Source organism: Urocampus carinirostris, chromosome 3, assembly GCF_059441175.1.
Source record: "Urocampus carinirostris isolate Australia breed hairy pipefish chromosome 3, RoL_Ucar_1.0, whole genome shotgun sequence".
Lineage (NCBI taxonomy): Eukaryota > Metazoa > Chordata > Actinopteri > Syngnathiformes > Syngnathidae > Urocampus > Urocampus carinirostris.
Window position 1 is genome coordinate 9,469,305 of NC_142351.1, and position 22,524 is coordinate 9,491,828.

The 22,524-nt window shown below is 42.3% G+C and overlaps 2 protein-coding genes across 3 annotated transcripts; one reads left to right on the forward strand and one right to left on the reverse strand.

Moving 5' to 3' along the window:
- Positions 1-134: 134 nt before the first annotated feature.
- Positions 135-3,724, reverse strand: LOC148368605 (uncharacterized). The gene has a single exon (XM_088330581.1). The coding sequence runs from the start codon at positions 3,646-3,648 to the stop codon at positions 1,696-1,698; it is 1,953 nt and encodes a 650-aa protein (XP_088186707.1). The 5' UTR covers positions 3,649-3,724; the 3' UTR covers positions 135-1,695.
- A 4,450-nt stretch (positions 3,725-8,174) lies between these two features.
- On the forward strand, positions 8,175-13,386 carry rps21 (ribosomal protein S21). Of its 2 annotated transcripts, XM_088329761.1 has the most exons (6): positions 8,175-8,247; positions 8,568-8,642; positions 9,859-9,922; positions 12,258-12,329; positions 12,940-12,995; positions 13,338-13,386. In XM_088329761.1, exons 2-6 carry the CDS (start codon positions 8,593-8,595, stop codon positions 13,345-13,347), a joined length of 252 nt encoding a protein of 83 aa, XP_088185887.1. In that variant the 5' UTR covers positions 8,175-8,247; positions 8,568-8,592; the 3' UTR covers positions 13,348-13,386. The 2 variants fall into 2 exon arrangements, with proteins under 2 accessions (XP_088185887.1, XP_088185888.1); XM_088329762.1 differs by lacking the exon at positions 13,338-13,386 and having other exon boundaries at positions 12,940-12,999.
- Positions 13,387-22,524: the final 9,138 nt, after the last annotated feature.

Consider the following 22,524-nt stretch of genomic DNA (forward strand, 5'->3'; position numbering starts at 1 on the left):
GATCCGTTTCTGTCATAGACTTTCTGGAAAAATTTCAACTTATTACCTATTGTTATCTTTTATTGATGTACCTTATGTAGTGTTCTGGTTTGCCCGCGTCCCTGCGTCCTAGACACATCGTTTTTGCTGGGGACGCATAGTGTCAAATCAACGTGCATCCCTGGGACGCAACTTTTTTGACACCAAATTGTCATTATTACCCGATTATTTTTTTTTTAAAACAAAGATTTACCGCACTCCAAACTTTTCGTCAGGCAGATCCGCCATTGTTGTTTTGGTCTCGCGCCGATCTCGGCAAACGAGATCTCGCTTTTCGAGATGACGTCATTGTTTTGGTAGTTGTCGAGTGAAAGAGAAGTATGCCTCCAAAAAAACAGTTGGTATCAGGTGCAAATCAACAAAAAATTGGTAATTTCTTCAGTGTCGGTAATAAGTCGAAACATAATACAGAAAGTGGTAAGAACGGCAACAATTCCGGCACGAAAAAACGGCGAAGAAATTCTTCAGAAGACCGCGAAGGCAAGGAAAACACGTGTTTTGAAGCGAACGATTCGACGAAAGATAATAAACAAAAGAATACTCCGAGCAAGAAAAGGACTTTTCTGCCAAAATGGACTCGATTATATTCCTGGTTACACTATGAAGAGGATGATAATGGAGGCTACATGTTCTGTGATGCGTGTACCCAGCGTGACAAAAAACTTGATCGCATAAATCATTTTGCGATACGAACTTTCAGAAAACCACATTGGATCGGCACAACAACAATGACAACCACAAATTAGCTATGGAAATTCCATTGCTGCAATTGGACCTTGAGAAGGCATTACAACTGTGGCGGGACAGCAAACCATGAAGAATATGTGAACTGAAAAATCTGAAGTGATTAAAACTGCTTGAATATAGAGACTAATATTTCCGCATTATTATTTTGTATAATGTACAATATTTTTGTGAACTGAAAAATCTGAGGTGATAACTGCTTTGTATTACTAATTTAGTGTGATGATTAAAACTGACTGAATATATAGATTTATATATTTATTTATATACTTGTCACGGATTTGCAATGTCAACCTGGATAACACTAAATTTTGGGGACCCATAGATCTCTGTTGGGACCCATAGATTTTTGAGTATGCGAGTCCCCGGGACCCATGAATACTGCTTATGTTTTGAGTGCCGTGACCCAATGCTAAATCTATTGCAGCCTGGTCCCTTCTCAAGGTTTCTTAATTTCCTCCTGCCGAGGTTTTGAGTTTTTCCTTGCCCGCATGTTCGTTTAAGATCAGGGGATGGTGTCATTGTCCTGTGCAGTCCTTTGAGACATTTTGTGATTAAGGGCCAAACAAATAAACAGGACAAGACTTGAGATGCCACAGCAGGTAGTTTGGGTTGGTAAATGTTGATAATATGGTGTTACCGCAGTGGGATACGGCTCTGCGACAAAGTTTGCGGACCATTTTGGTCGTGTCTAGTTCCGTCTTCCCAGAGAACTGTATAAAAAACAAAATACGTCCATACTTCGGATTTAAAATCTAAGGGTACAGTAGTTGCTCGCTTTCTTTCACTTCCGTTTGCTTCTCCGTATTTTTACGTACCGGATATGACGTCCCAGGAGAAACGTCGATTTTGAAAATGGCCAAAAATGAAATCACATGAATCGATCTTCCTTTGTCCTACTCTTAGTATTCATCACTGAAAACTGAAGGGTCTGGTGAGCGCTTTGCCCACGGCAGAAAAGAATCTCTTGATTCGGCTCTGTTCAGCTCGGTCATGCCAGTTGTTGAGGGTGTTGGTCAGATGTGTCAAGACTGCTTCATCAAAGCGCGGCTCGTCGGACATCAACGCATCCAGCAACCTCTCTTGAGAGCCAAATTGTCTGAGGAGATATTTGATGACCGCCTGGATGAATCTGCTGTAGCTGACCATGTCTTCGCCCGCCAGAGATGCCAGGTTGACCTTGAGCATCTTGTCTGAAAGCCGCCGTACTATCAGAAGCACATCATCCGGCTGCAAAGACTTGCGGACCTTCTTTGGGAAGTACTGAACCATCGTGATGATTAGCATGCTCACAAAGTTCTTGGTCACCTCTCGTAGCGAAGACTCGGTGATTAAGGGACTTTGGTAGTCCTCGGACGAAGAGGTTTCTGTCTCTATCTCGGAAGTTCTCTCAGTATCAAACGTTTCAGGTTCTGAGGTCACAATATTAGTGATTAGATTGTCGATGTCTTTTAAAGCGCCACAGACCTTATTAGCGCTGTCTTTCTTTTTCCTTGGGTCCATCTCCATCCAGAGAAGCACCTGTTGTAGAAACTTCCCTACGGAATCTTCAATAATATTTTTCATGACCTCTGGATGTCGGGCTTCTTGCTGTTCGGATTGACTTCCCGATAACTCCGCAGCAAGGCTAGCCCGGTTTGCCTCCATATAATTGCAAATTTTATCTCGCAACTGCATGGAGAACTTTGCAATGTCGTCCCTGAGGCTCTCCAACTTTTTGATGACTTTTCGTCCTTCTGTGGGAAACCTATTGTAGAGGTCCTCCACATCATCTTGGATTCCTTCGAAGTTGAAAGGAGGAGAGGTGCTAGGTGTATCCAGACAAGAAGCCTGTAAGGATCTCTGAGTCTTTCCACATGAAAAAGGGCGCTGAACCCCAACCAGGTAGTCAGATTCCATTTGCACACCTGGAGAGGCGACGTCTGTCATGAGTTTGTCAAATCGATTTTTGGAAAACTCCATAAAGCTGCTTTTGCGTACACCCTCCTGATGGGGTGTGGGTTGTTCTCGAGAAGAAAAGAAGTTAGTGAGAGTTTTAAGGATTAACCTGAGGTCAAAATGAGGACAGGCGGGCATGCTGCTCTTTCTGTCTACGTTGCTGGCATAGTGTAGGTCACTCTTGATCGTTGAAACAATGTCAGACGCCGTATCATGAAGGTCCGGGGAGGTATTTGATGTAGAGGAATCCGAGGGCTCGGACCACTTACGAAGGATTTCTGTTACCGCTTCCGTGGTTTCTTCCAGACTAATGTTAGATTTAGGACGGGAAGACGACTTTGGACTTTTAGGATCCTTATTTTGTGTTGCCTGAGAACTCCGGTTGTGTTGACGCCAGCATGGTCCTAAACACCGTGTGGTGGACTTGACGCAGCTGAGATAAGACCAGAGAACACCACAGCATAGCCTTACCATCTTGTAGAGAACCTCCAGCTTGGTAAAGGTCCCCGGGACATAGATGACTGGTGCCAGTGGCTCAGTGTCTGTGTCAGTCGTCATGGTCAAAGTCTGGTTGACCCTCTGTGAGATCTCATCTGCAAGCAGTGAGTCCATCTTGTTGGCGTAGTCACACGGCTGCTCTGGGATGTTAAGAGCCGAAGCAAAAGCCGTATTCATCGCTCCGTCCATCATCGGTGCCGTGCATCTTGACTCGGCAGATCGTCGCTGAAGCAGAGGGAGGAATCTTTTCAGGGTGTCGGCTGCGAGTGTCTGGGCTATCTCAGTACACATGTCCGCCAGAATGGCCGCAGTGTCCGAGTCAAAGTCTCTGTCAGCCAGCAGACACCACTGCGCCGAAGTGATTTTTTCAAAATATTTCATCACAATTGGTACGACAACCCCTTGCTGGTCTGAAGATCCCGACTCCATTCTGGCACATCAAAGGTGTCCCGGTGGTGGAGTCGATTAGCTAAATTAAAGCACGACATACTCGAATTGCCCAAAGAGGGACAGTGTCTTACCCTATGACAACGGAGTCCTTTGATAGACAATTCCAAATTTGCCTTATGACGTCAGCGTTTTGCTCCACCTTTCTCTGAAGGGATGATGTTCTGCCTGTGCTTCCTTTCTGATTCATGATGTCATTGTCCATTCTCTTGTATAAAAGGTCGAACTCTAAAATGACGCAATTTGGAAATATGGGTTCCTTTCATTAGTTCACCTCATTGGACTCATACTCTTAGGGATCATTTCTATAGTTTTTGGCTTGCTCTGTCCACTCCACGCATCGGCCCGGTATTGCAGTACCTCTGGGAACGGTGCATTCGCAATGATCGCAGCAAGGCTTTAGGGCTAGGACCTTAGCTTAGCCTTTTGGCTGAGAGTAAGTGTCCTGGCTCCTAGGCTTTGTAGCGTATTATGAACTGACCGATAACGGATAATGGATAATGAATAACGAAGATAGAACAATAAACCTTAAAAACCCCAAACCCCCTCATTTCTCTTGTTCCTTTGGCATTTTTTATTGTTGTTAAAGCCACAGTGTGTTATATTTGACCACTAGATGGCACTGTAGTGTCTAATGCCAACAAGAATCAGTGGCAAAGAACAACGCGTAGCAGCAAGATGCCAGCTGGGTAGGGATTCGGCTATGTAAAACAAATACTTTATTGTCAAGTATGCTATATACTATCGGGGGTCCTCAACCTGGGGCCCCCAAGGACAATTGAGGTGCCCGCGGAACTATCTTACTAGTGCTGGTTGATTTTCGAGTAATTTTTCGAGTAAAATGTATCATATATTGGTTTAGGGTAACCCTACTTTAGTATTTACCCTGTAATAAATGATGATTTTTATGTGAAGATTATTGGTTGAATAAACAAACAAACAAACAAAAAAACAAACATAACATAGTAATAGTGAAGAATTGTTATTAATAAATATTATCAAATAAATAAATTCCAGTTCATTGGCTTCAAGTATTGATAATTATTTTTCAGCAAATGATTTAGAAAATAGAATAAGATTCTATTCTTGTATTCAACAAATGTATTTATTCATATTTTTATTGATTTATTTGACAGGAAATACAAAACATTAAATTACAATTTATGGTTGATATAAAGCGTTTGAGCTAGCTATCTGGCTACCCTGATAGCATTGAAGCTAACTATCTTTCTACATTTTTAGCTATTTAGCAAGCTATCTAGCTAACTTTTTTGGCATGTTATTTATCTAATTTTTTTACTTTTTCGGCTAGTTATTACGCAAAATGTTGGCCTCTTTTCTAGCCCGCTATTTAGCTTTTTTTTAGCGTTATATCTGACAATTCAGTTGGCTTTTTACTCTTTTATCTAGAGCTCTTTAAGGTTTTTTTAGCTATTGATTTTCTAGCTAACTATCAAGCTACTTTTTTTGCTATTTAGCAAACCATTTAGTTGCTGTTTTAAAAAATGTACATCAAACTGGGAGCTCTTTGCGCTAATTAATAACAAAATTAGCTCCCAGTTTGAAGAAGGTTGGAGACCGTTGTGCTATATCAAGTCCCATTTATTTGTGACGCCCTTAATCATAAAGTGTCTTAAAGGACTGCAGAGGTGACAATGACACCATCCCCTGATCTTGAACCACATTGTTAGGGTCTGGGATACCTCCCACCACCAGAGGGCACAACAGGCATTTTGAACTAGGTACGGGTGTGTCCAACTATCACAAAGCTGTGCCCAATCATCTTGAACGCTTTAAAAATACATTTTTGATCAGCAAATTTTGTCGGGTCATAGTGAATTTTTCTGTCGGTTTGCTTGTTACTTTATTCCTTGCAGTTGTAGTGGGTTTTACATAATTCACCCGCGGAACCATTGTTTAGTTAGCGAGTTCCTAGGGGGACTCTTAATTCGGCCGGCTCTAGCCACTCTCGTGTTTGTTTTGTTATTGCAAGTTTAAATGTCATTAAAGCAGCTTTCGTTGGCACCTTTGTTTGACACTCCGCCTACGACTCCCGTCTCTGCTCGCTACACAGTTTCCATTTCCAGCTTTAGTCGTTTCTAGTTTGAACTTTGTCAAATGTCTTTTGTTGTGTATGTAGTAGGGTTGTAGTAGGATTCAGAGACAGGCACGGACGGTACATTCATAGAGTGTTTACTTAACTTCTTCCTCGGTAGTTCTCAAGCACAAGTACAAGGCTGCACATTAGTATACAGCGACACCGCAGGAAGGGGAGTGTATTACACGACACCACATATTCCCTTTTTGTTAGAATAGGACACAAACAGTAGCATTAATCTAAAATACGCAATAACTCTTCGGTAAGTATGAGCTTATAGAAAACATACATTTCAATATTTATTACCAGATTAGAGGTAAATATTCATCAAAGGTAAGCAATATTGTAAGGAACTATACTGTCAATATCGGTAAGCAAAAGTGTGTAAACCTTGTAAACGTAAGCAGACTGTATGAGGATCACATCATAAACAAACATGACAATTTTTTTAAAACAATGAACATTCGTCATTGGGCAGCACGGCGGTGCAGTGGTTAGCGCATGTGCGGCACGGTTCATGTCTTGGGAACCTCCTGCGTGGGTTCAAATCCAGCTCCAGACTTCCTGTGCGGAGTTTGTATGTTCTCCCCGTGCTTGCGTGGGTTTCCTCCGGGCACTCCGGTTTCCTCCCACATTCCAAAAACGTGCATTTCAGGTGAATTGGCCGGTCCAAATTGTTCCTAGGTGTGAATGAGCGAGTGAGTTGTCTATCCCTGTGTGCCCTGCGATTGGCTGGCAACCAGTTCAGGGTGTCCCCTGCCCACTGCCCGGAGATGGCTGGGATGGGCTCCAGCACCCCCGCGACCCTACTGAGGATAAGCGGTGTAGCTAATGAGATGAGATGAGAACATTCATCATGTCTTTTTTTTTTTATACATCACCACATCTTTTCTGTATCTTTTTTTTTTAAGTCACGTAATCTTGAAGCCATGCAGGAGCATGTCGTATTCTCGGTACACTCGGAGAGGGATGTGGTGAGGGCACAGTTTCAGTTTCAGGTGGCTCAGCACCTTGGTTGCTTGGCAGGAGGCAAGCATCAGCATCAGCAGGCTGTGGCGCTGAAGCAGCAGCACAGGTGGAAGAATGGGCAAGGTGGAAAGCATTCCACACCTTTCCATCAGACAGCAGATAAGTGGCTGGACCCTTTTGGGCTACCACTGTCAACACCACAGTCTTTGTTCCTAGTTTTTTCCTATTGGTGTATGTGTGAATGGGTAAGTATGAAGCAAATTGTAAAGCGCTTTGGGAGGTCTTCATTGACTTGAAAATTGCTATATAAATGCAGACCATTTACCATTTTTTGTTTGGACATTTTGTTTGCTTTTCCGCCCACTTGTTTGTTTTGTATTTTGGTCTTGATTTTTGGTAATAAATACTGTCCATTATTGATAATAATTTGTATTACTATGAGATGGGCAGAGCACCTGTATGATGCAGCAGGGGTAAACCAGTGAAAGCTGTCGGGCCCTGCTGTAGAACAGAAGAGTGTGTTGTGTCACCCTGACCCGACTCACATGGCCGCTTTCTTGTGTCCCATTTCATCTGGAAGGACGAAAGCATGACCAACTTAGGTGCCCAAGGTAGATAGACAGATAGATAGATTAGATAGATAGATAGATAATTAATACTGCTAGTTTTTAAAAGAGTGGAAGTTTTTTTTTTTGTCTTTCCCCATCTCTGGCGCCCCCTAGATTGATGGCGCCCTCAGCATTTGCCTATACATTGGGACTTCGCGGGTTCAGAGCTTTGCGGGTCTAAAAAAAAAAATAATATTTTTTTTAAAAATATTTAATAATAATAATATTTTTTAAAGCATTTTTGAAGGGGCATCGCTACTTCGTGGTTCTACATTCACGGGTTCAGAGCTTCGCAGGTCTAAAAAAAATAACAAAATAAAATAATTAAAAAATAAAATAAAAATAAAAATAGATATTTTTTTTTAAGCATTTTTGAAGGGGTGTCGCTACTTAATGTTTCCACTTTCGCGGGTTCAGAGCTTCGCAGGTCTAAAAAAATAATAAAATAAAATATATTTTTTTTAAATAACAATAATAATAATTTGTTTTAAGCATTTTTGAAGGGGCGTCGCTACTTCGCGGATTTTCACTGTTCGCGGCTGGTTTTGGTCCCCATTAACCGCGATAACCAAGGGATTACTGTACTGCCTATTCCACGGGCGGGCAAGCTACATAGTAATTATATTTACAGGTATATAGATACATGACTGGATTTGGGCCAATATTTATTAACCCAGTAAGAATTTCCGAGACTGAACTGTTCTGAAAAAAAAAAAAAAAAAACAGATCAAATGCCTGTTTTGAAGGAGGGTGCTAAAGTGATGGATGCCAACAGCCGTTGAACTCATAGAAAGAAAGTTAAAAAAAAAACGACAGGTGGCGCTAAAGCCACATAGCGGATGCTAACCGACCTGACATCAGCGTAGAAGAAGAACACCCTCTCTTCGCGTCCATTTTCCCAAAACGGTACGTTTTGGCTATCGCTCTCTTAAAATACGTATTTAATTCTCTCCTTTGGAGTCATAACCCCGTGTTATGTTCGTTTTCGTTTCTATTGAGTGACTGTGTTGCAATTTGCGTTCGTTAAGAGGGGAATATATGGCAAGAAAGCGGTTACATTTCACATTTCCTTACCGTCTCGTGGTCGCATGCTAGTTGCTATGCTAAAAAAGTTGAGAGGACCCAACAACCACCCGCTTTATACTCAACAAATTTTCCCAGCATGTGTTTTTCTTCTATTAAGTGAAGTCTTTGGATACAATTGCTGACCTAATTTTTTCCTACAGCTTTGTAGGCGACGTGCTAGCCATCATGCAAAACGACGCTGGTGAATTTGTGGACCTCTACGTTCCTCGAAAATGGTGAGTTGATTATCCATCCACGAGCTGCACCGCTTGTTCTCATTAGGGTCGCGGGGTGCTGGAGCCTGTCTTCGGGCAATGGGTAGGGGACACCCTTAGCTGGTTGCCAGCCAGTCGCAGGGCACACAGGGACAGACAGACCGGTGTTATGCCGAGAAATGCATCCCTGCCGAGATTTGCATCCCCTCGCTACTAGAACCAACTTTACTTAGTTTTATCTAACTTTTATATCACTTTTCGGGAATGTAATGGCGAACATATAACCAAAACTACTTCGTCTTGCATTTGTTGGGAATGTAATACAATCTAAACCATTCTGCCTTTGTATTTGTTATGAATATAATCGAACGGTGATCCACACCGTATATAAATCACTTTTGAGCAGGTAACATGTTTATTTTGCCTTTTTCTAATCAAATCGCTCGTATTAAAACTGTTACGCAGTCTACCATAAAGCTTCAGCATAATAAGCTTTATGGTAGAGAGCATAATGATTCTTAAAACTGATTTATATACAGAGTGCATTACCGTTCGATTACATTCACAACAAATACAAAGACGGAATGGTTTAAGTTGTATTACATTCCCAACAAATGCAAGACGAAGTGGTTTTGGTTATTTGTTTGCCATTACATTCCCAAAAAGTGAGATAAAACGAGGTAAAAGTGGTTATAGTAGCTAGGGAATGCATTTCTCGGCATAACACCGGCCAATTAACCTGACATGCATGTTTTTTAAATGTGGGAGGAAACCGGAGTGCCCGAAGGAAACCCACGCAAGCACGAGGAAAACATGCATACTCCGCACAGGTTATAAATGTTTTACTATAAGCCGGTTAATGGAATGACCTTTTTCGTTTTTTACGGAAGTGTGGCCCTAGTGCATTGTTTCTAGGACCCGGGATGGTTACCACCGAAGGTGTATGTTCCCCCTTAATCCACTTGCTAGACTTACTGAATACTGATTCGTTGAGTACTCTTTTGCATAAGTAATTATTCAGATGACTGCTTTTTATTTCAATTAAATATAAGTCAAAAGTAGAATCTATTTGAATCATATTATCCAAAGTAAGATTTACTTGAACATTTTGGGCTACTCAACGCACCTCTGCGTATTTGGCATGTGATATCTGCAAAAACTGATGGTCTATTGCATACTGGCCGAAATTCTGGCAAATGGAAATGTGTTGATATCTGTGATTATGTCTTTCTTGAAGTTCTGCAAGCAACAGAATCATTGGAGCCAAGGACCATGCTTCTGTCCAGATCAACATAGCTGAGGTAAGCTTAGTTTCTCTTCTTTTTGTATCGAACACTTCAGAAAATCCCAGTTGTGCGGGGAGTTGTAAGTGTTGTGAAAGGCTTCACATAAAGGGGAATAAAGATAAACATTGGATAACGTTTTCAGGTTAAAAGCCAGAATGTTTTCATCTATGCTGGGTCTCACTCCTTTGTGGATTTTGAATGGAATTATCTCTGTCGTGATTGATATCAACGTGTATGGTTCATTTTGTTCAGAGAGCACACAGTTATCATCAGGCAGGGCAGGTTGTATGTATGTGAGACTGTGATAGGCTGAAAATCACAAATTAAATTGGACACCCCACAAAATTTGGAAGTAGTGACGCCCCTTCATAAAAGCCACCAAGGGTCAAAATTGCCTCTGGATGTTATCCATTCCCACTGAGAGAACACAACTGTAACAAGATAACAACTACAGATGTACAAATAAAAAGTACAGAATTGCTCTAGAAGAAATGGACTTTTTCACTATGCAAACATTCAATGAAATTGGAGGGGGTTTTTTTGTGTACGAGTGGTTGGTCAGCTGCACGCAAGCATCAGGTATCCTTAGGTTGAGCTAGATTTCCGTGATGATAAAAATACAACTGTCCCGAATGTAGCTATTTCCTTTGAGTTGTAGCTCAGGGTCATCCGTTTCATGGGTTATGCAGTGTTCATTTTACCTGTGAAAAGTGATGGGTCCCGGGGACTCGCATGCTCAAAAATCTATGGGTCCCAACAGAGATCTATGGCTCCCCAAAATTTAGTGTTATCGGGGTTGAAATTGTAAATCGGTGACAAATAAATAAATATATAACTCTATACATTCATTCAGTTTTAATCATCACAGTTAATTGGTAATACAAATCAGTTATCACTTCAGATTTTTCAGTTCACAAAAATATTGTACATTATACAAAACGATATTGCTAAAATATTAGTCTATATATTCATGCAGTTTGAATCACTTCAGATTTTTCAGTTCACATATTCTTCATGGTTTGCTGTCCCGCCACAGTTGTAATGCCTTCTCAATGTCCAATTGCAGCAACGGAATTTCCATACCTAATTTGTGGTTTTCATTGTCGTTGTGCCGATGTAATGTGCTTTTCTGAAAGTTCGTGTTGCGAAATGATTTATGCAATCCAGTTTTTTGTCACGCTGGGTACACGCATCACAGAACATGTAGCCTCCATTATCATCCTCCTCATAGCTTAACCAGGAATATAATTTAGTCCATTTTGGCAGAAAAGTCCTTTTTTTGCTACGAGTATTCTTTTGTTTATTATCTTTCGTCGAATCGTTCGTTTCAAAACACGTGTTTTCCTTGCCTTCGCGGTCTTCTGAAGAATTTCTCCGCCGTTTTTTCGTGCCGGAATTATTGCCGTTATCACTATCTGCATGATGTTTCGACTCATTACTGACACTGAAGAAATGACCAATTTTGTGTTGATTTGCACCTAATGCCAAATGTTTTTTCGGAGGCATACTTCTCTTTCACTCGACAACCACCAAACAATGACGTCATCTCGAAACAACAAGATCTCGTTTGCCGAGATCGGCGCGAGGCCAAAACAACAATGGCGGATCTGCCTGACAAAGTTTGGAGTGCGGTAAATCTTTGTAAAAATAAAGTATGTGGGTAATAACGACAATTTGGTGTCAGAAAAGTTGCGTCCCGGGTGACGCACGTTGATTTGACACTGCGTCCCCAGTAAAAATGATGCGTCTAGGACGCAGGGACGCGGGCAAACCAGAACACTGGTTATGGATTTATCGGTTTTGAGATATACAGGCTTGTTAGGGGTGGCTTGTTACCTAGCTGTAGCAGTAGGCCGGGCCCGCAGCACTGCTATTGGTTTCTCTCCCGACCCCGCCTCAGTCCCTTCCCGGACCCAATAGCAATCAACCGATCACCTACTGGTGATCACAATTTCTTTGCACTTTTTCCTCAGAGTCCAATTTAATTGACAAATTCAAGTTCAATAAAACAACCTGCGAAGGATGTTGCTTTAACCGTCCGTGCCTCGCTAGGTATTTCGTCCGCCCTCCCCGACTGTTAGGCAGGTGTCAGTCACTCTATCGCGCGTACAGTCACGCTCACTCGAGACACAAAGCCCTCCCTAACCTGCCTCTGTGACGGCATTTGCTGTGTGCATGGTACAGTGATATCATGACAATAAAGACGACTCCATACGAAATCCGCAAAGCGGTGAAGCAGGGATAAAGTGCGAAGTAGCAAGATGTCTGAGTATGTACTGTTTGGTTTTGAAGCTTTTTCGTGCCATGTCTTTTGGAGCGTCTCAACTAAAACATTGGATGTTTGCTACAGGTGGACAAGGTCACCGGTCGCTTTAACGGCCAGTTTAAAACCTACGCCATCTGCGGCAACATCCGCAGGATGGTGAGTGTACTCATTGATGTTAAATGCTTTGAATCAGGGGTGTCAAACGTAGGGGCCAGATCAGGCCGCCCAAAGGGTTTCAATGCGGCCCGTGAGTCGGCGCTGCAGTTTTGAATATGTCCACTGGATGTCACCAAAGTCAAGCGCCACTCACAAAAACACTGAAGCTGAATTTATTGCTCACTTTCATTTGCTCTTTCTCACTCCCCGTTTCTCTCATTTGTTTGTCTTTCTCTCAACCACACGCTTTTTAGATTTCCCTCTATCTTTTACTTTTTTTATCTTTTTGTTTCTCTCATTCTCTATTTCTGTTTATTTTTCAGCTTTCCCCCTTTTTCTGTTGTTCTCTTTCTTTTGGTCTCTCCCTCATCGTCTTTCTTTTATTGCTCTCTTTTTTTTTACTTTTACTCTCTTCATCTCCCACTAAATTTCACTATTTCTTGTTCCCTTTTGTTATTATTAATTTTTTTTTTGCTCCTTTTTTTCTCCTTTCGTCTCTCTATTTCTCTTTCCCATACCAGTCTGGCCCCGGTGAGAAGTTTGACACCCATGCTTTTAATGTATTTCCCCAGTGCATGTAAATGTATATTCCTGTTTTAATTCTTAACAGGGAGAGTCGGACGATTCCATCCTCAGGCTGTCGAAGAACGATGGTGTTATTGCTAAGTAAGTAGACTCCCTTGGAACAGGGTTCCCGCTTATCATTGAAAAGTCTTAAAAGACGTTGAATTCATTATTCTAAATATACGGCCTTAATTAGCGTTAAAATGTCTTAACTCCAAGTTTGGAAAGTCTTCAAAATGCAAACATGTTGTCCGACAAACGTTTTTTGCCATGGCTAAGAGCTGTGGCAGCTATTGTGTGCAAGAAATATTTGTTTTTTATCGACTTGGTCCGAAATTTGATATCAAAAGGCATGCAATTAAGTCTTTAAAAAGTCTTGAATTTAACGCTGTAGTTGTTATTATTGCATACCTGGTTCTAATTATTTCTTTTTCCATTCCACAGGAACATCTGAGTGATAAATGTCTGTTGAATAAAATTGATGAAATCCAAATCCTGCCATGGTCCCGTATGTTTTTTAAACATTTGTTTTGTTTGAATCACAATTTTGTAGACTTTTTAACATATTTCAATTGAGAAAACGAGGTACTGCCATTGGACAATAATGGAAAGGGGATTTCTCTTGCTACTGTTTAATGGGTTACAGTTTTAATGTTGGGGTAAATGTGCTTTACGTGTCATTGTCAGCCCAATATGATGGTCTTTACCTTTGGTTTTCGTGTGCAGCGTCCCGAAAAATACAGTAATGACTCCAGGCTGCAACGATCGCATCTAAAATGAGATTATTGGATTTGGAGCAACAACATAGGCACATGGGTCTTGCTCTTAATCCCAAAAAGTCTCTAAATCTGCACATGTTGTCCATCTGCATGAAAATACATATCAATGTTATATACTGGGTAAATACTGACCAGGGATTGATTTTAAAGGGACAGTGTGTGATATTTAGTGCCCCTTTAGTAGTAAAATTGGCAGCCACTGACTTCAAGGATCACATCAAAAATGGTTTGACTCGAGTCAACCTGCCATTGAGAGCCTGGCTAAAATGAACTATATAATAATTGTTTTAAATGTCACTCGTTTTCTGAGGTTGACATGGTTCATTCTAAGTGGCAAATTTAGGGGCCATTTCTGTACAGGTGTGGTGTGACGTTTGAGGTGACTTATTAAGTTGAAAGAAGAATATGTTCTCCATAAGTATGTGTTACTAATGCCCAACTGAGTTCAAAGAGCCTTTTACAAGCTTTTCCACCACGCCTATATGCTTTATGTTAAACCCCTTTAGCAAAAAGTATGGAATCAGTAGTTTTGGGCAAGCCCTACTCTTGACAGTTGATTTTGTAGAACAAACGTAGATCACAAACATGAAACAATTGTAATGTTCCAAAATGGCATTCAGAAACAAGATGAAATTAAGAAAGACCGGCAATGGTCAGTAAATGTTACTTTTATAGAGCAAGTGCAGGGGAAACAATATGGAATCACTCAATTCTAAGGAAAAAAATATGGAATCAGTGCATTTTGAAAAGGCCTCACCCAGTCAATTTCCTTTATTGAGCTTAATTGGGTTTTTGGACTAAGTGGATTGGCAAGAATCATGGCTCCAACAAGAGAGATGTCTCTTGAGACCAAAGTTGTACTTCTTGAAGAGGGTAACTACTCGTACGGTTGCCAAAGATGTGGGCTGTTCACAGTCCACTGTATTGAAGATTTGGACTAAGTACAAACAGCATGGGAAGGTTGTTTTAGTCAAGTGTACTGGTAGGCCAAGGAAGACATGTTGGCGTCAAGACAAACAAAAGCCATACGTCTTTTTAACAGAAAATGCATAAGGAAAATGAGGACATCAATGCATTGACAGAACCATGCAAAATCGCCTAAAGGAAATGGGATTTTCATATAGGAAAGCTAAAAGGAATCCATTGTTGGCCCTTATACACGAAAGAACAAGACTGCAATGGGCTAAGGAGAGGCAATCATGGACCTTATATTAAGCTAAATATAATTGTGATTTTTTTTTATGTCCTTTTTTCTGCAACTGTAACAAAATAAACGGAACAGCGGCTAGGTGATTTGCGCACAGCCCCACGGAGCAGAGGTCCAGGGTTCAATTCCAGTTGCCGGCCTCCCTGTGCAAAGTTTGCATGTTCCTCCCAGAAAATCTGTTGGAGTCTGCAATAGACATTTGTAAGTAGAGGTACCACTGTACTGTTAAAGTTTAAATTGTATATATTTTTTTTTTTCAATAAAAATTGAAAAGATGTTTGTGCTTGAAGATCTTTGTGATGCGTTTATCGTAATGAGGAACTCACTCTAGAGCACAGGTGTCAAACGGGCGGCCCGCGGGCCAGATCAAGCCCGCTAAGGGATTGAATCCGGCCCGCGAGACAACACTTAGAGAAGCGCAAGAGAAAAACAAGCTGCAGGTTGAAATATGTCAACTTGATGTTGCCAAAACCAGGTGCCTCGAACAAAGACACTGTACTTGTATTTCTTTCTCTTTTCCACCCCTTTCTCTCACTCTGTGTCTCTTTCTTATCCTTTGTTGCTCTTTGTTTCTTTCTCTCACTGTCTTTTTAACTTTTTTTCTAACTTCCTTTTTTCCTTTCCTCTCTCTCCCTACCCATCGCGTTTTCTTTTCTCTCCTTCTGTCTTTGTATTTCTCTTTGGTTTTCTTTCTTCCTCTCCCTTTTCCCCCTCTCCTGACTTTTTATCTTGTTTGTTTCTCATGCTCTCTCCCTCTTTTTCTTTCTTTGTCCCGCCCTCTCTCCTTTTCCCTCCCTCCTTTATTTCTTTATCTCTCTTTTTCTTTCTCTTGAATCTACTAGTCCGGCCCCCGACAGAATGTTTGTTTAATCGTGTGGCCTCCGAGTTAAAATGAGTTTGACACCCCTGAGAGTGTTCAATTTTTCAATGATCATGACATTTCTAGGTATCGGTATCAGTAGATTCTTCCATGTTTATTCTGGGATCGGATTGATACTAAAAATCCCAGTATCGCCCACTACTCGTGTATAGAGATGTTTTCCATAGCGTGCTGGTTTCATTATTCCACTGGCAGACCATGCAGTGTAGACCTATGCCTTCACTCCAGTCTGAATTTGTGGTGTGTCGGCATTAACCGGTTGGTTAGAAAATGTTCCAGTGATTTTGTGTTGTTGACTTTAAATTTGTTGAGTATGAAAAAATTGTATTTTATGTTTTTGTAAATATTTCAATTTACTTGTTCTTTGTTTTTCACTCGATGGGTTTTACATAACAAAAGTTTATTCTTGCCTTACATGGTTTATCTGTTGTTGCATTGAATAGTCAATCATTCTAATTAACATTTTCTTGTGTGTTTTTTTAGAGATTCTGAGTTGGACATTAAAAATGCTTAGTACCAAAAAAATGAGTTACAAAACACAGCGACATCTTGTGGTCGAGTGAAAAAAGAAATGCTATGATTATTAGAATCATAGTTTTTCTTTAAATTATATCATTTTGTGTATAATGTTACATTATTATTGGTAATACAATGATTAAGCCCCAATCAGTAATACTTTACCACTAGATGTCACTGTGTTGTCTGATATTAGCAAGGGGGGCAATGATATACGGCACAGCGTGGTGGCAGGATGCCGGACAAACATGGCGCCCCCCTAAATGGGGATTCCAGTGTAAAAGAAATACAAATTTCTTGACCTATAATAGTTATAACGTTCACATTGGTATGATAGTTTATGTATTTATGTCTAATATTTGAATCAATGGTTTTTTTTTCTACTGGATTAAAAACTTTTTTTTTTTTTTACCACTAGGAGGCACTCAATATTACACACTGTCCCTTTGAAGCAAGGGTCTTAAATTCAATTTACTCGTTATGATTAAAAACATTCCACTATTCAAAAACATTATTTATAAAATGTTTTACACAAATTGAGGTCTAAAAACCCCCCATTAAGAATTAAATGTGAAACTCCTTCAATGTGTATTATTTGTGTCACGGTTGCCATGGCGCCCAATTGGCCCCGCCGTTTTTTCTTCCTTTGTTGCTCTTAGTCTCTTTCTCTCTGTGTCTTTTAACCTAATTTGCTCTAACTCCCTTTTTTCCTTTTCTCTCTTTTCTCTTTCTCTCTTCATACCCTTTTCTCTTTTTTCTCCTTCTGTCTTTCTATTTCTCTTTGGATTTCTTTCTTCCTCTCCCTTTCTTTTCCCTCTCTCTCATGACATTTTATCGTTTCTTTCTCACGCTCTCTCTCTTTCTTTCTTTGTCCTGCCCTCTCTCCTTTTCACTCCCTCTTTCTCTTTTCTTTCTCTTTAATTTACTAGTCCGGCCCCCGACAGAATGATTGTTCTATCGTGTGGCCTCCGAGTTCAAATGAGTTTGACACCCCTGCTTTAGTCTTTCACCAGGTTTGCACACACTGCAGGAGGGATCTTGGCCCTCTCCTCCACACAGATCTTCTCTAGATCAGTCAGGTTTCTGGGCTGTCGCTGAGAAACACAAAGTTTGAGCTTGGTCTGGAGCCCGGCTGGACCATGCTAGAACCTTGATATGCTTTTTCAAGGCCAGTCCTTGGTTATCCTGGCTGTGTGCTTCGGGTCGTTGTCGTGTTGAAAGACCCAGCCATGACCCATCTTCAATGCTCTGACTGAGGGAAGGAGGATGTTCCCCAAAATCTAACAATACACAGCCCCCAGTCATGCTCTCTTTAATGCAGTGCACTCGTCCTGTCCTATGTGCAGGAAAAACACCCCCAAAGCATGATGCTTCCACCCCCATGCTTCACAGTAGGGATGGTGTTCTTCGGATTGTACTCTTCATTCTTTTTCCTCCAAACACGTTCAGTGGAATTATGACCAAAAGGTTCTATTTTGGTCTCACCTGACCACAGAACCTTCTCGCATGACTCCTAGCAGGGTGTTCAAATACTTATTTTCTTCACTGTATATTCCACGTGTCTCACTCTTAGGGTATTACCACCCTAAACACACACCGCACAAAAAACTGAAAACTCTTGCAAACACACTACCTCATACGAACGTGAAATGGTACTCATGTCTATTTTTCTTGCACAATGTTGACTGCACTATGTTTACTGCTACTACTACTAAATTATAACTATAACCTTATCCTCCTTGTTTTATAACCTTATCTTCTCTGTTCCTTATATTCTTGGTTTCTTTACCTCACTGTGAATGTGTGAAACTGGAGTGTCATGCCCAATTTCGTTGTCACAATATGTTAACCCATTTTGTAACAATGGGCAGCACGGCGGCGCAGTGGTTAGCGCGTGTGCGGCACAGTTCTAAAGTCTTGGGAACCTCCTGTGTGGGTTCAAATCCAGCTACCGGACTTCCTGTGCGGAGTTTGTATGTTCTCCCCGTGCTTGCGTGGGTTTCCTCCGGGCACTCCGGTTTCCTCCCACATTCCAAAGACATGCATTTCAGGTGGATTGGCCGGTCCAAATTGTCCCTAGGTGTGAATGAGCGAGCGAGTTGTTTGTCCCCGTGTGCCCTGCGATTGGCTGGCAACCAGTTCAGGGTGTCCCCTGCCCACTGCCCGATGATTGCTGGGATGGGCTCCAGCACCCCCGCGACCCTACTGAGAATAAGCGGTGCAGCTAATGAGATGAGATGAGATGAGACAATAAAGGTATATTCTATTCTTACCTTTACTGCTCTGGCGTCCCTGGCGGCCGTTAGAAAAAAGGCATTAATTAGCTGCATCGTTGCATAAGCCGCAGGGAGGAAAAAGTCGCGGCTTATAGACTGAATTGTGCGATACTATCTTCTGTTTACTATCATTTGTGGCCTAATGAAGGAAATGCAACAAAAAGCAGTCATTAATCAACAAGTGTGGATAGACAAAATATAATCAACATTCCACGATTCAGATACAGTGGAACCACGGTTCTCGACCATAATCCGTTCCAGAACCCTGTTCAAAAACCGATTTGTTCGCTCACCGAAATCATTTTTCCCATTAAAAATAATGTAGATCGTTTTCGATCCAGACTCCCGCCGGTCCCGTTTTCGCTCCCGTTCGTCTCTGGCTCCGACCTGTTTTGATCCCGACCACGTCTGCTCTCTCGTTCTGACTTACGACTCGTTTCCGACCCCGACCACTTCTTACTCTCCCAGTCCCGGCTACCAACCCGTTTCCGCCCCTGACTCCACTTCCGTGTTCGGATCACAAGCCGAGTACGAGAGCGAACACCGGATCGTGGGCGCATTCCTTCCTCATTCCTTCAATAAAACTTGTGGTAAACGTCAGGCTAGTGGGTCCTGTTTCCGTTCTGGTCCTGACACTACTTGTAATTCGATTACAGTGGAACCTCGGTTCTCGACCATAATCCGTTCCAGAACCCTGTTCGAAAACCGATTTGTTCGATCACCGAAATCATTTTTCCCATTAAAAATAATATAATGTAAATCGTTTTCGATCCAGACTCCCGCCGGTCCCGTTTTTGCTCCCGTTTGTCTCCGGCTCCGACCTGTTTTGATTCCGACCACGTCTGCTCTCCTGTCCCGACTTACGACCCGTTTTTGATCCCGACCACGTCTGCTCTCCCGTTCTGACTTACGACTCGTTTCCGACCCCGACCACTTCTTACTCTCCCAGTCCCGGTTACCAACCCGTTTCCGCCCCTGACTCCACTTCCGTGTTCGGATCACAAGCCTAGTATGAGAGCGAACACCGGATCGTGGGCGCATCCCTTCCTCGTTCCTTCAATAAAACTTGTGGTAAACGTCAGGCTAGTGGGTCCTGTTTCCGTTCTGGTCCTGACACTACTTGTAATTCGATTACTGTGGAACCTCGGTTCTCGACCATAATCCGTTCCAGAACCCTGTTCGAGAACCGATTTGTTCAATCACCGAAATCATTTTTCCCATTAAAAATAAAGTAAATCGTTTTAATCCGTTCCAACACCCTGAATGTTTACCTTGAATGTTTAACGTAAAGCTAACCCAGGCTAATCGTACGTTCGCGTTATCGTAATCTTCCGTACGAAAGATTACGCTAACATGAACGTGTAGAAATAAAAAAAAGGATAAAGTAAAGAATTATGAATAGGATTTCTTACCTTGGTGGTGGTCAGCAGAAGGCGCAGGTGGACGGTAGGAAGAGGAAAATCATCAAAAGTTTTTCAACCTCTTCTAAAACTTGTGGCCGTTGCTTGCTTATAGCACTCATTCCCTTAGCCACATCACTAGATTTCACAGCCTCCTTATCCTTTAGTATCGTACCGATTGTAGCTTTAGCCATGCTGTATTCCCTAGCAAGAGCAGACACTCTTACACCTCCATCATATTTTGCTATTATTTCTTTCATAAACGCAATAGTTGCACGCACTTCTTTTCTTTTTTCACCTGTAGCAACTTTGCTGCTTGCACTGACTTTCTTCGGAGGCATAATTAGGGGCTAAAACACCCGTACGCCGCTCAGCATGGCACCCTAGCGCACGCACTCACGCATGACCGGCGTTCGAACTCTGATTTTTTGACCGAACAGCGAAGCAAGAATTTCTCAATTTTTGGTCAGACTCCGATTTGTTCGAACTGAGAGGCGTTCGAAAACCCAGGTTCCACTGTATTTCTTTCAGGCCAGCAGAGAAGACCTTGCAGCCCCTCGCGGCCCACCACTCCATGATTGAGGGCTTGCGTTTCAACACGTCCTTCACTCTCAGGTAAATATCCCGTCTTTGTTCCTGAAGGCTATCAGAAAATGAATGAGCCGGCTCAACTCCGTGTTAAACACAAACAATCTGGTTGGAGCTTCCGAGCCTGCGGCATGAAGCTCCCAGCGTGTCGGAGCTTGCCAAAAAGGGGGAATGTTGACATCACTCACCAAACATTTGTCTGCTATACCTTACAAAAAAACCACAAAGAACCTTCTGTGTCCACCAGTACTGGAGAAGAGGAGAGGAGCCAACATTTTCACCCCCAAGTAGAAGTACTCATCTCACCTCATCTCATTAGCCATACCGCTTATCCTCATTAGGGTCGCGTGGGGGCTGGAGCCCATCCCAGCCATCTCCGCGCAGTGGGCAGGGGACACCCTGAACTGGTTGCCAGCCAATCGCAGGGCACACGGGGACAGACAACTCACTCGCTCATTCACACCTAGGGAGATTTTGGACCGGCCAATCCACCTGAAATGCATGTTTATCCTCATTAGGGTCGCGTGGGGGCTGGAGCCCATCCCACCCATCTCCGGGCAGTGGGCAGGGGACACCCTGAAATGGTTGCCAGCCAATCGCAGGGCACACGGGGACAGACAACTCACTCGCTCATTCACACCTAGGGACAATTTGGACCGGCCAATTTACCTGAAATGTTTTTGGAATGTGGGAGGAAACCAGAGTGCCCGGAGGAAACCCAGGCAAGCACGGGGAGAACATACAAACTCCGCACAGGAAGTCTGGAGCTGGATTTGAACCCACGCAGGAGGTTCCCAAGACATGAACTGTGCCGCACATGCGCTAACCACTGCGCCTCCGTGCTGCCCAAGTAGAAGTACTGTTACTTCAGAATAGTAGGAGTAAAAAGTAGTTGTCCAAATGCTGATTTAACATATGTTGGCCTGTAAAGAATGGGCGCCCCCAGGCTGTACTTGCCCAAGACACACCGCAGGAAATGGTGCACCTACAGTGGCTTGCGATACTATTTGGCCCCCAGGAACTTTGTGACCTTTTGCCACATTTCAGACTTCAAACATCAAGATTTAAAACTAATTTCTTGTGAAGCATCAACAATAAGTGGGACACAATCATGAAGTGGAACACACTTTATTGGATATTTTAAACTTTTTTAACAAATAAAAAACGAAAAAGTGGGTGTGCAAAATGATTCAGCCCCTTTACTTTCAGTCCAGCAAACTCTGTGGATCTCGGAATGATTCAATGTTGATCTAAATGACTGTCTCTGTATAAATGCACCTGCACTGTGATCGTCTCAGAAGTCTGTTTAAAGCGCAGAGAGCATCATGAAGAACGAGGAACACACCAGGCAGGTCCGAGATACTGTTGTGGAGAAGTTTAAAGCTGGATTTGGATACAATAAGATTTCCCAAGCTTTAAACATCCCAAGGAGCACCGTGCAAGCAATAATATTGAAATGGAAGGAGTATCAGACCATGGCAAATCGACCAAGATCGGTCCGTCCCAATAAACGAGGAGAAAAACTAATCAGAGATGTAACCAAGAGGCCTATGATCAGACTGGATGAACTGCAAAGGTCTATAGCTGAGGTGGGAGAATCTGTCCATCGGACAACAATCAGTCGTATACTGCACAAATCTGGCCTTTATGGAAGAGTGGCAAGAAGGAAGACATTTCTTAAAAAATATCCATGAAAAGTGTCGTTTAAAGTTTGCCACAAGCCACCTGGGAGACACACCAAACATGTAGTAGAAGGTGCTCTGGTCAAAATCGAACTTTTTGGCAACAATGCGAGACGTTATGTTTGCAAAAAGCAGCACAGCTCATCACCCTGAACACACCATCCCCACCGCCAAACATGGTGGTGGCAGCATCATGGTTTGGGCCTGCTTTTCTTCAGCAGGGACAGGGAAGCTGGTTCAAATTGATGGGAAGATGGATGGAGCCAAATACAGGACCATTCATAAACCACAAGTCTGTGTGAT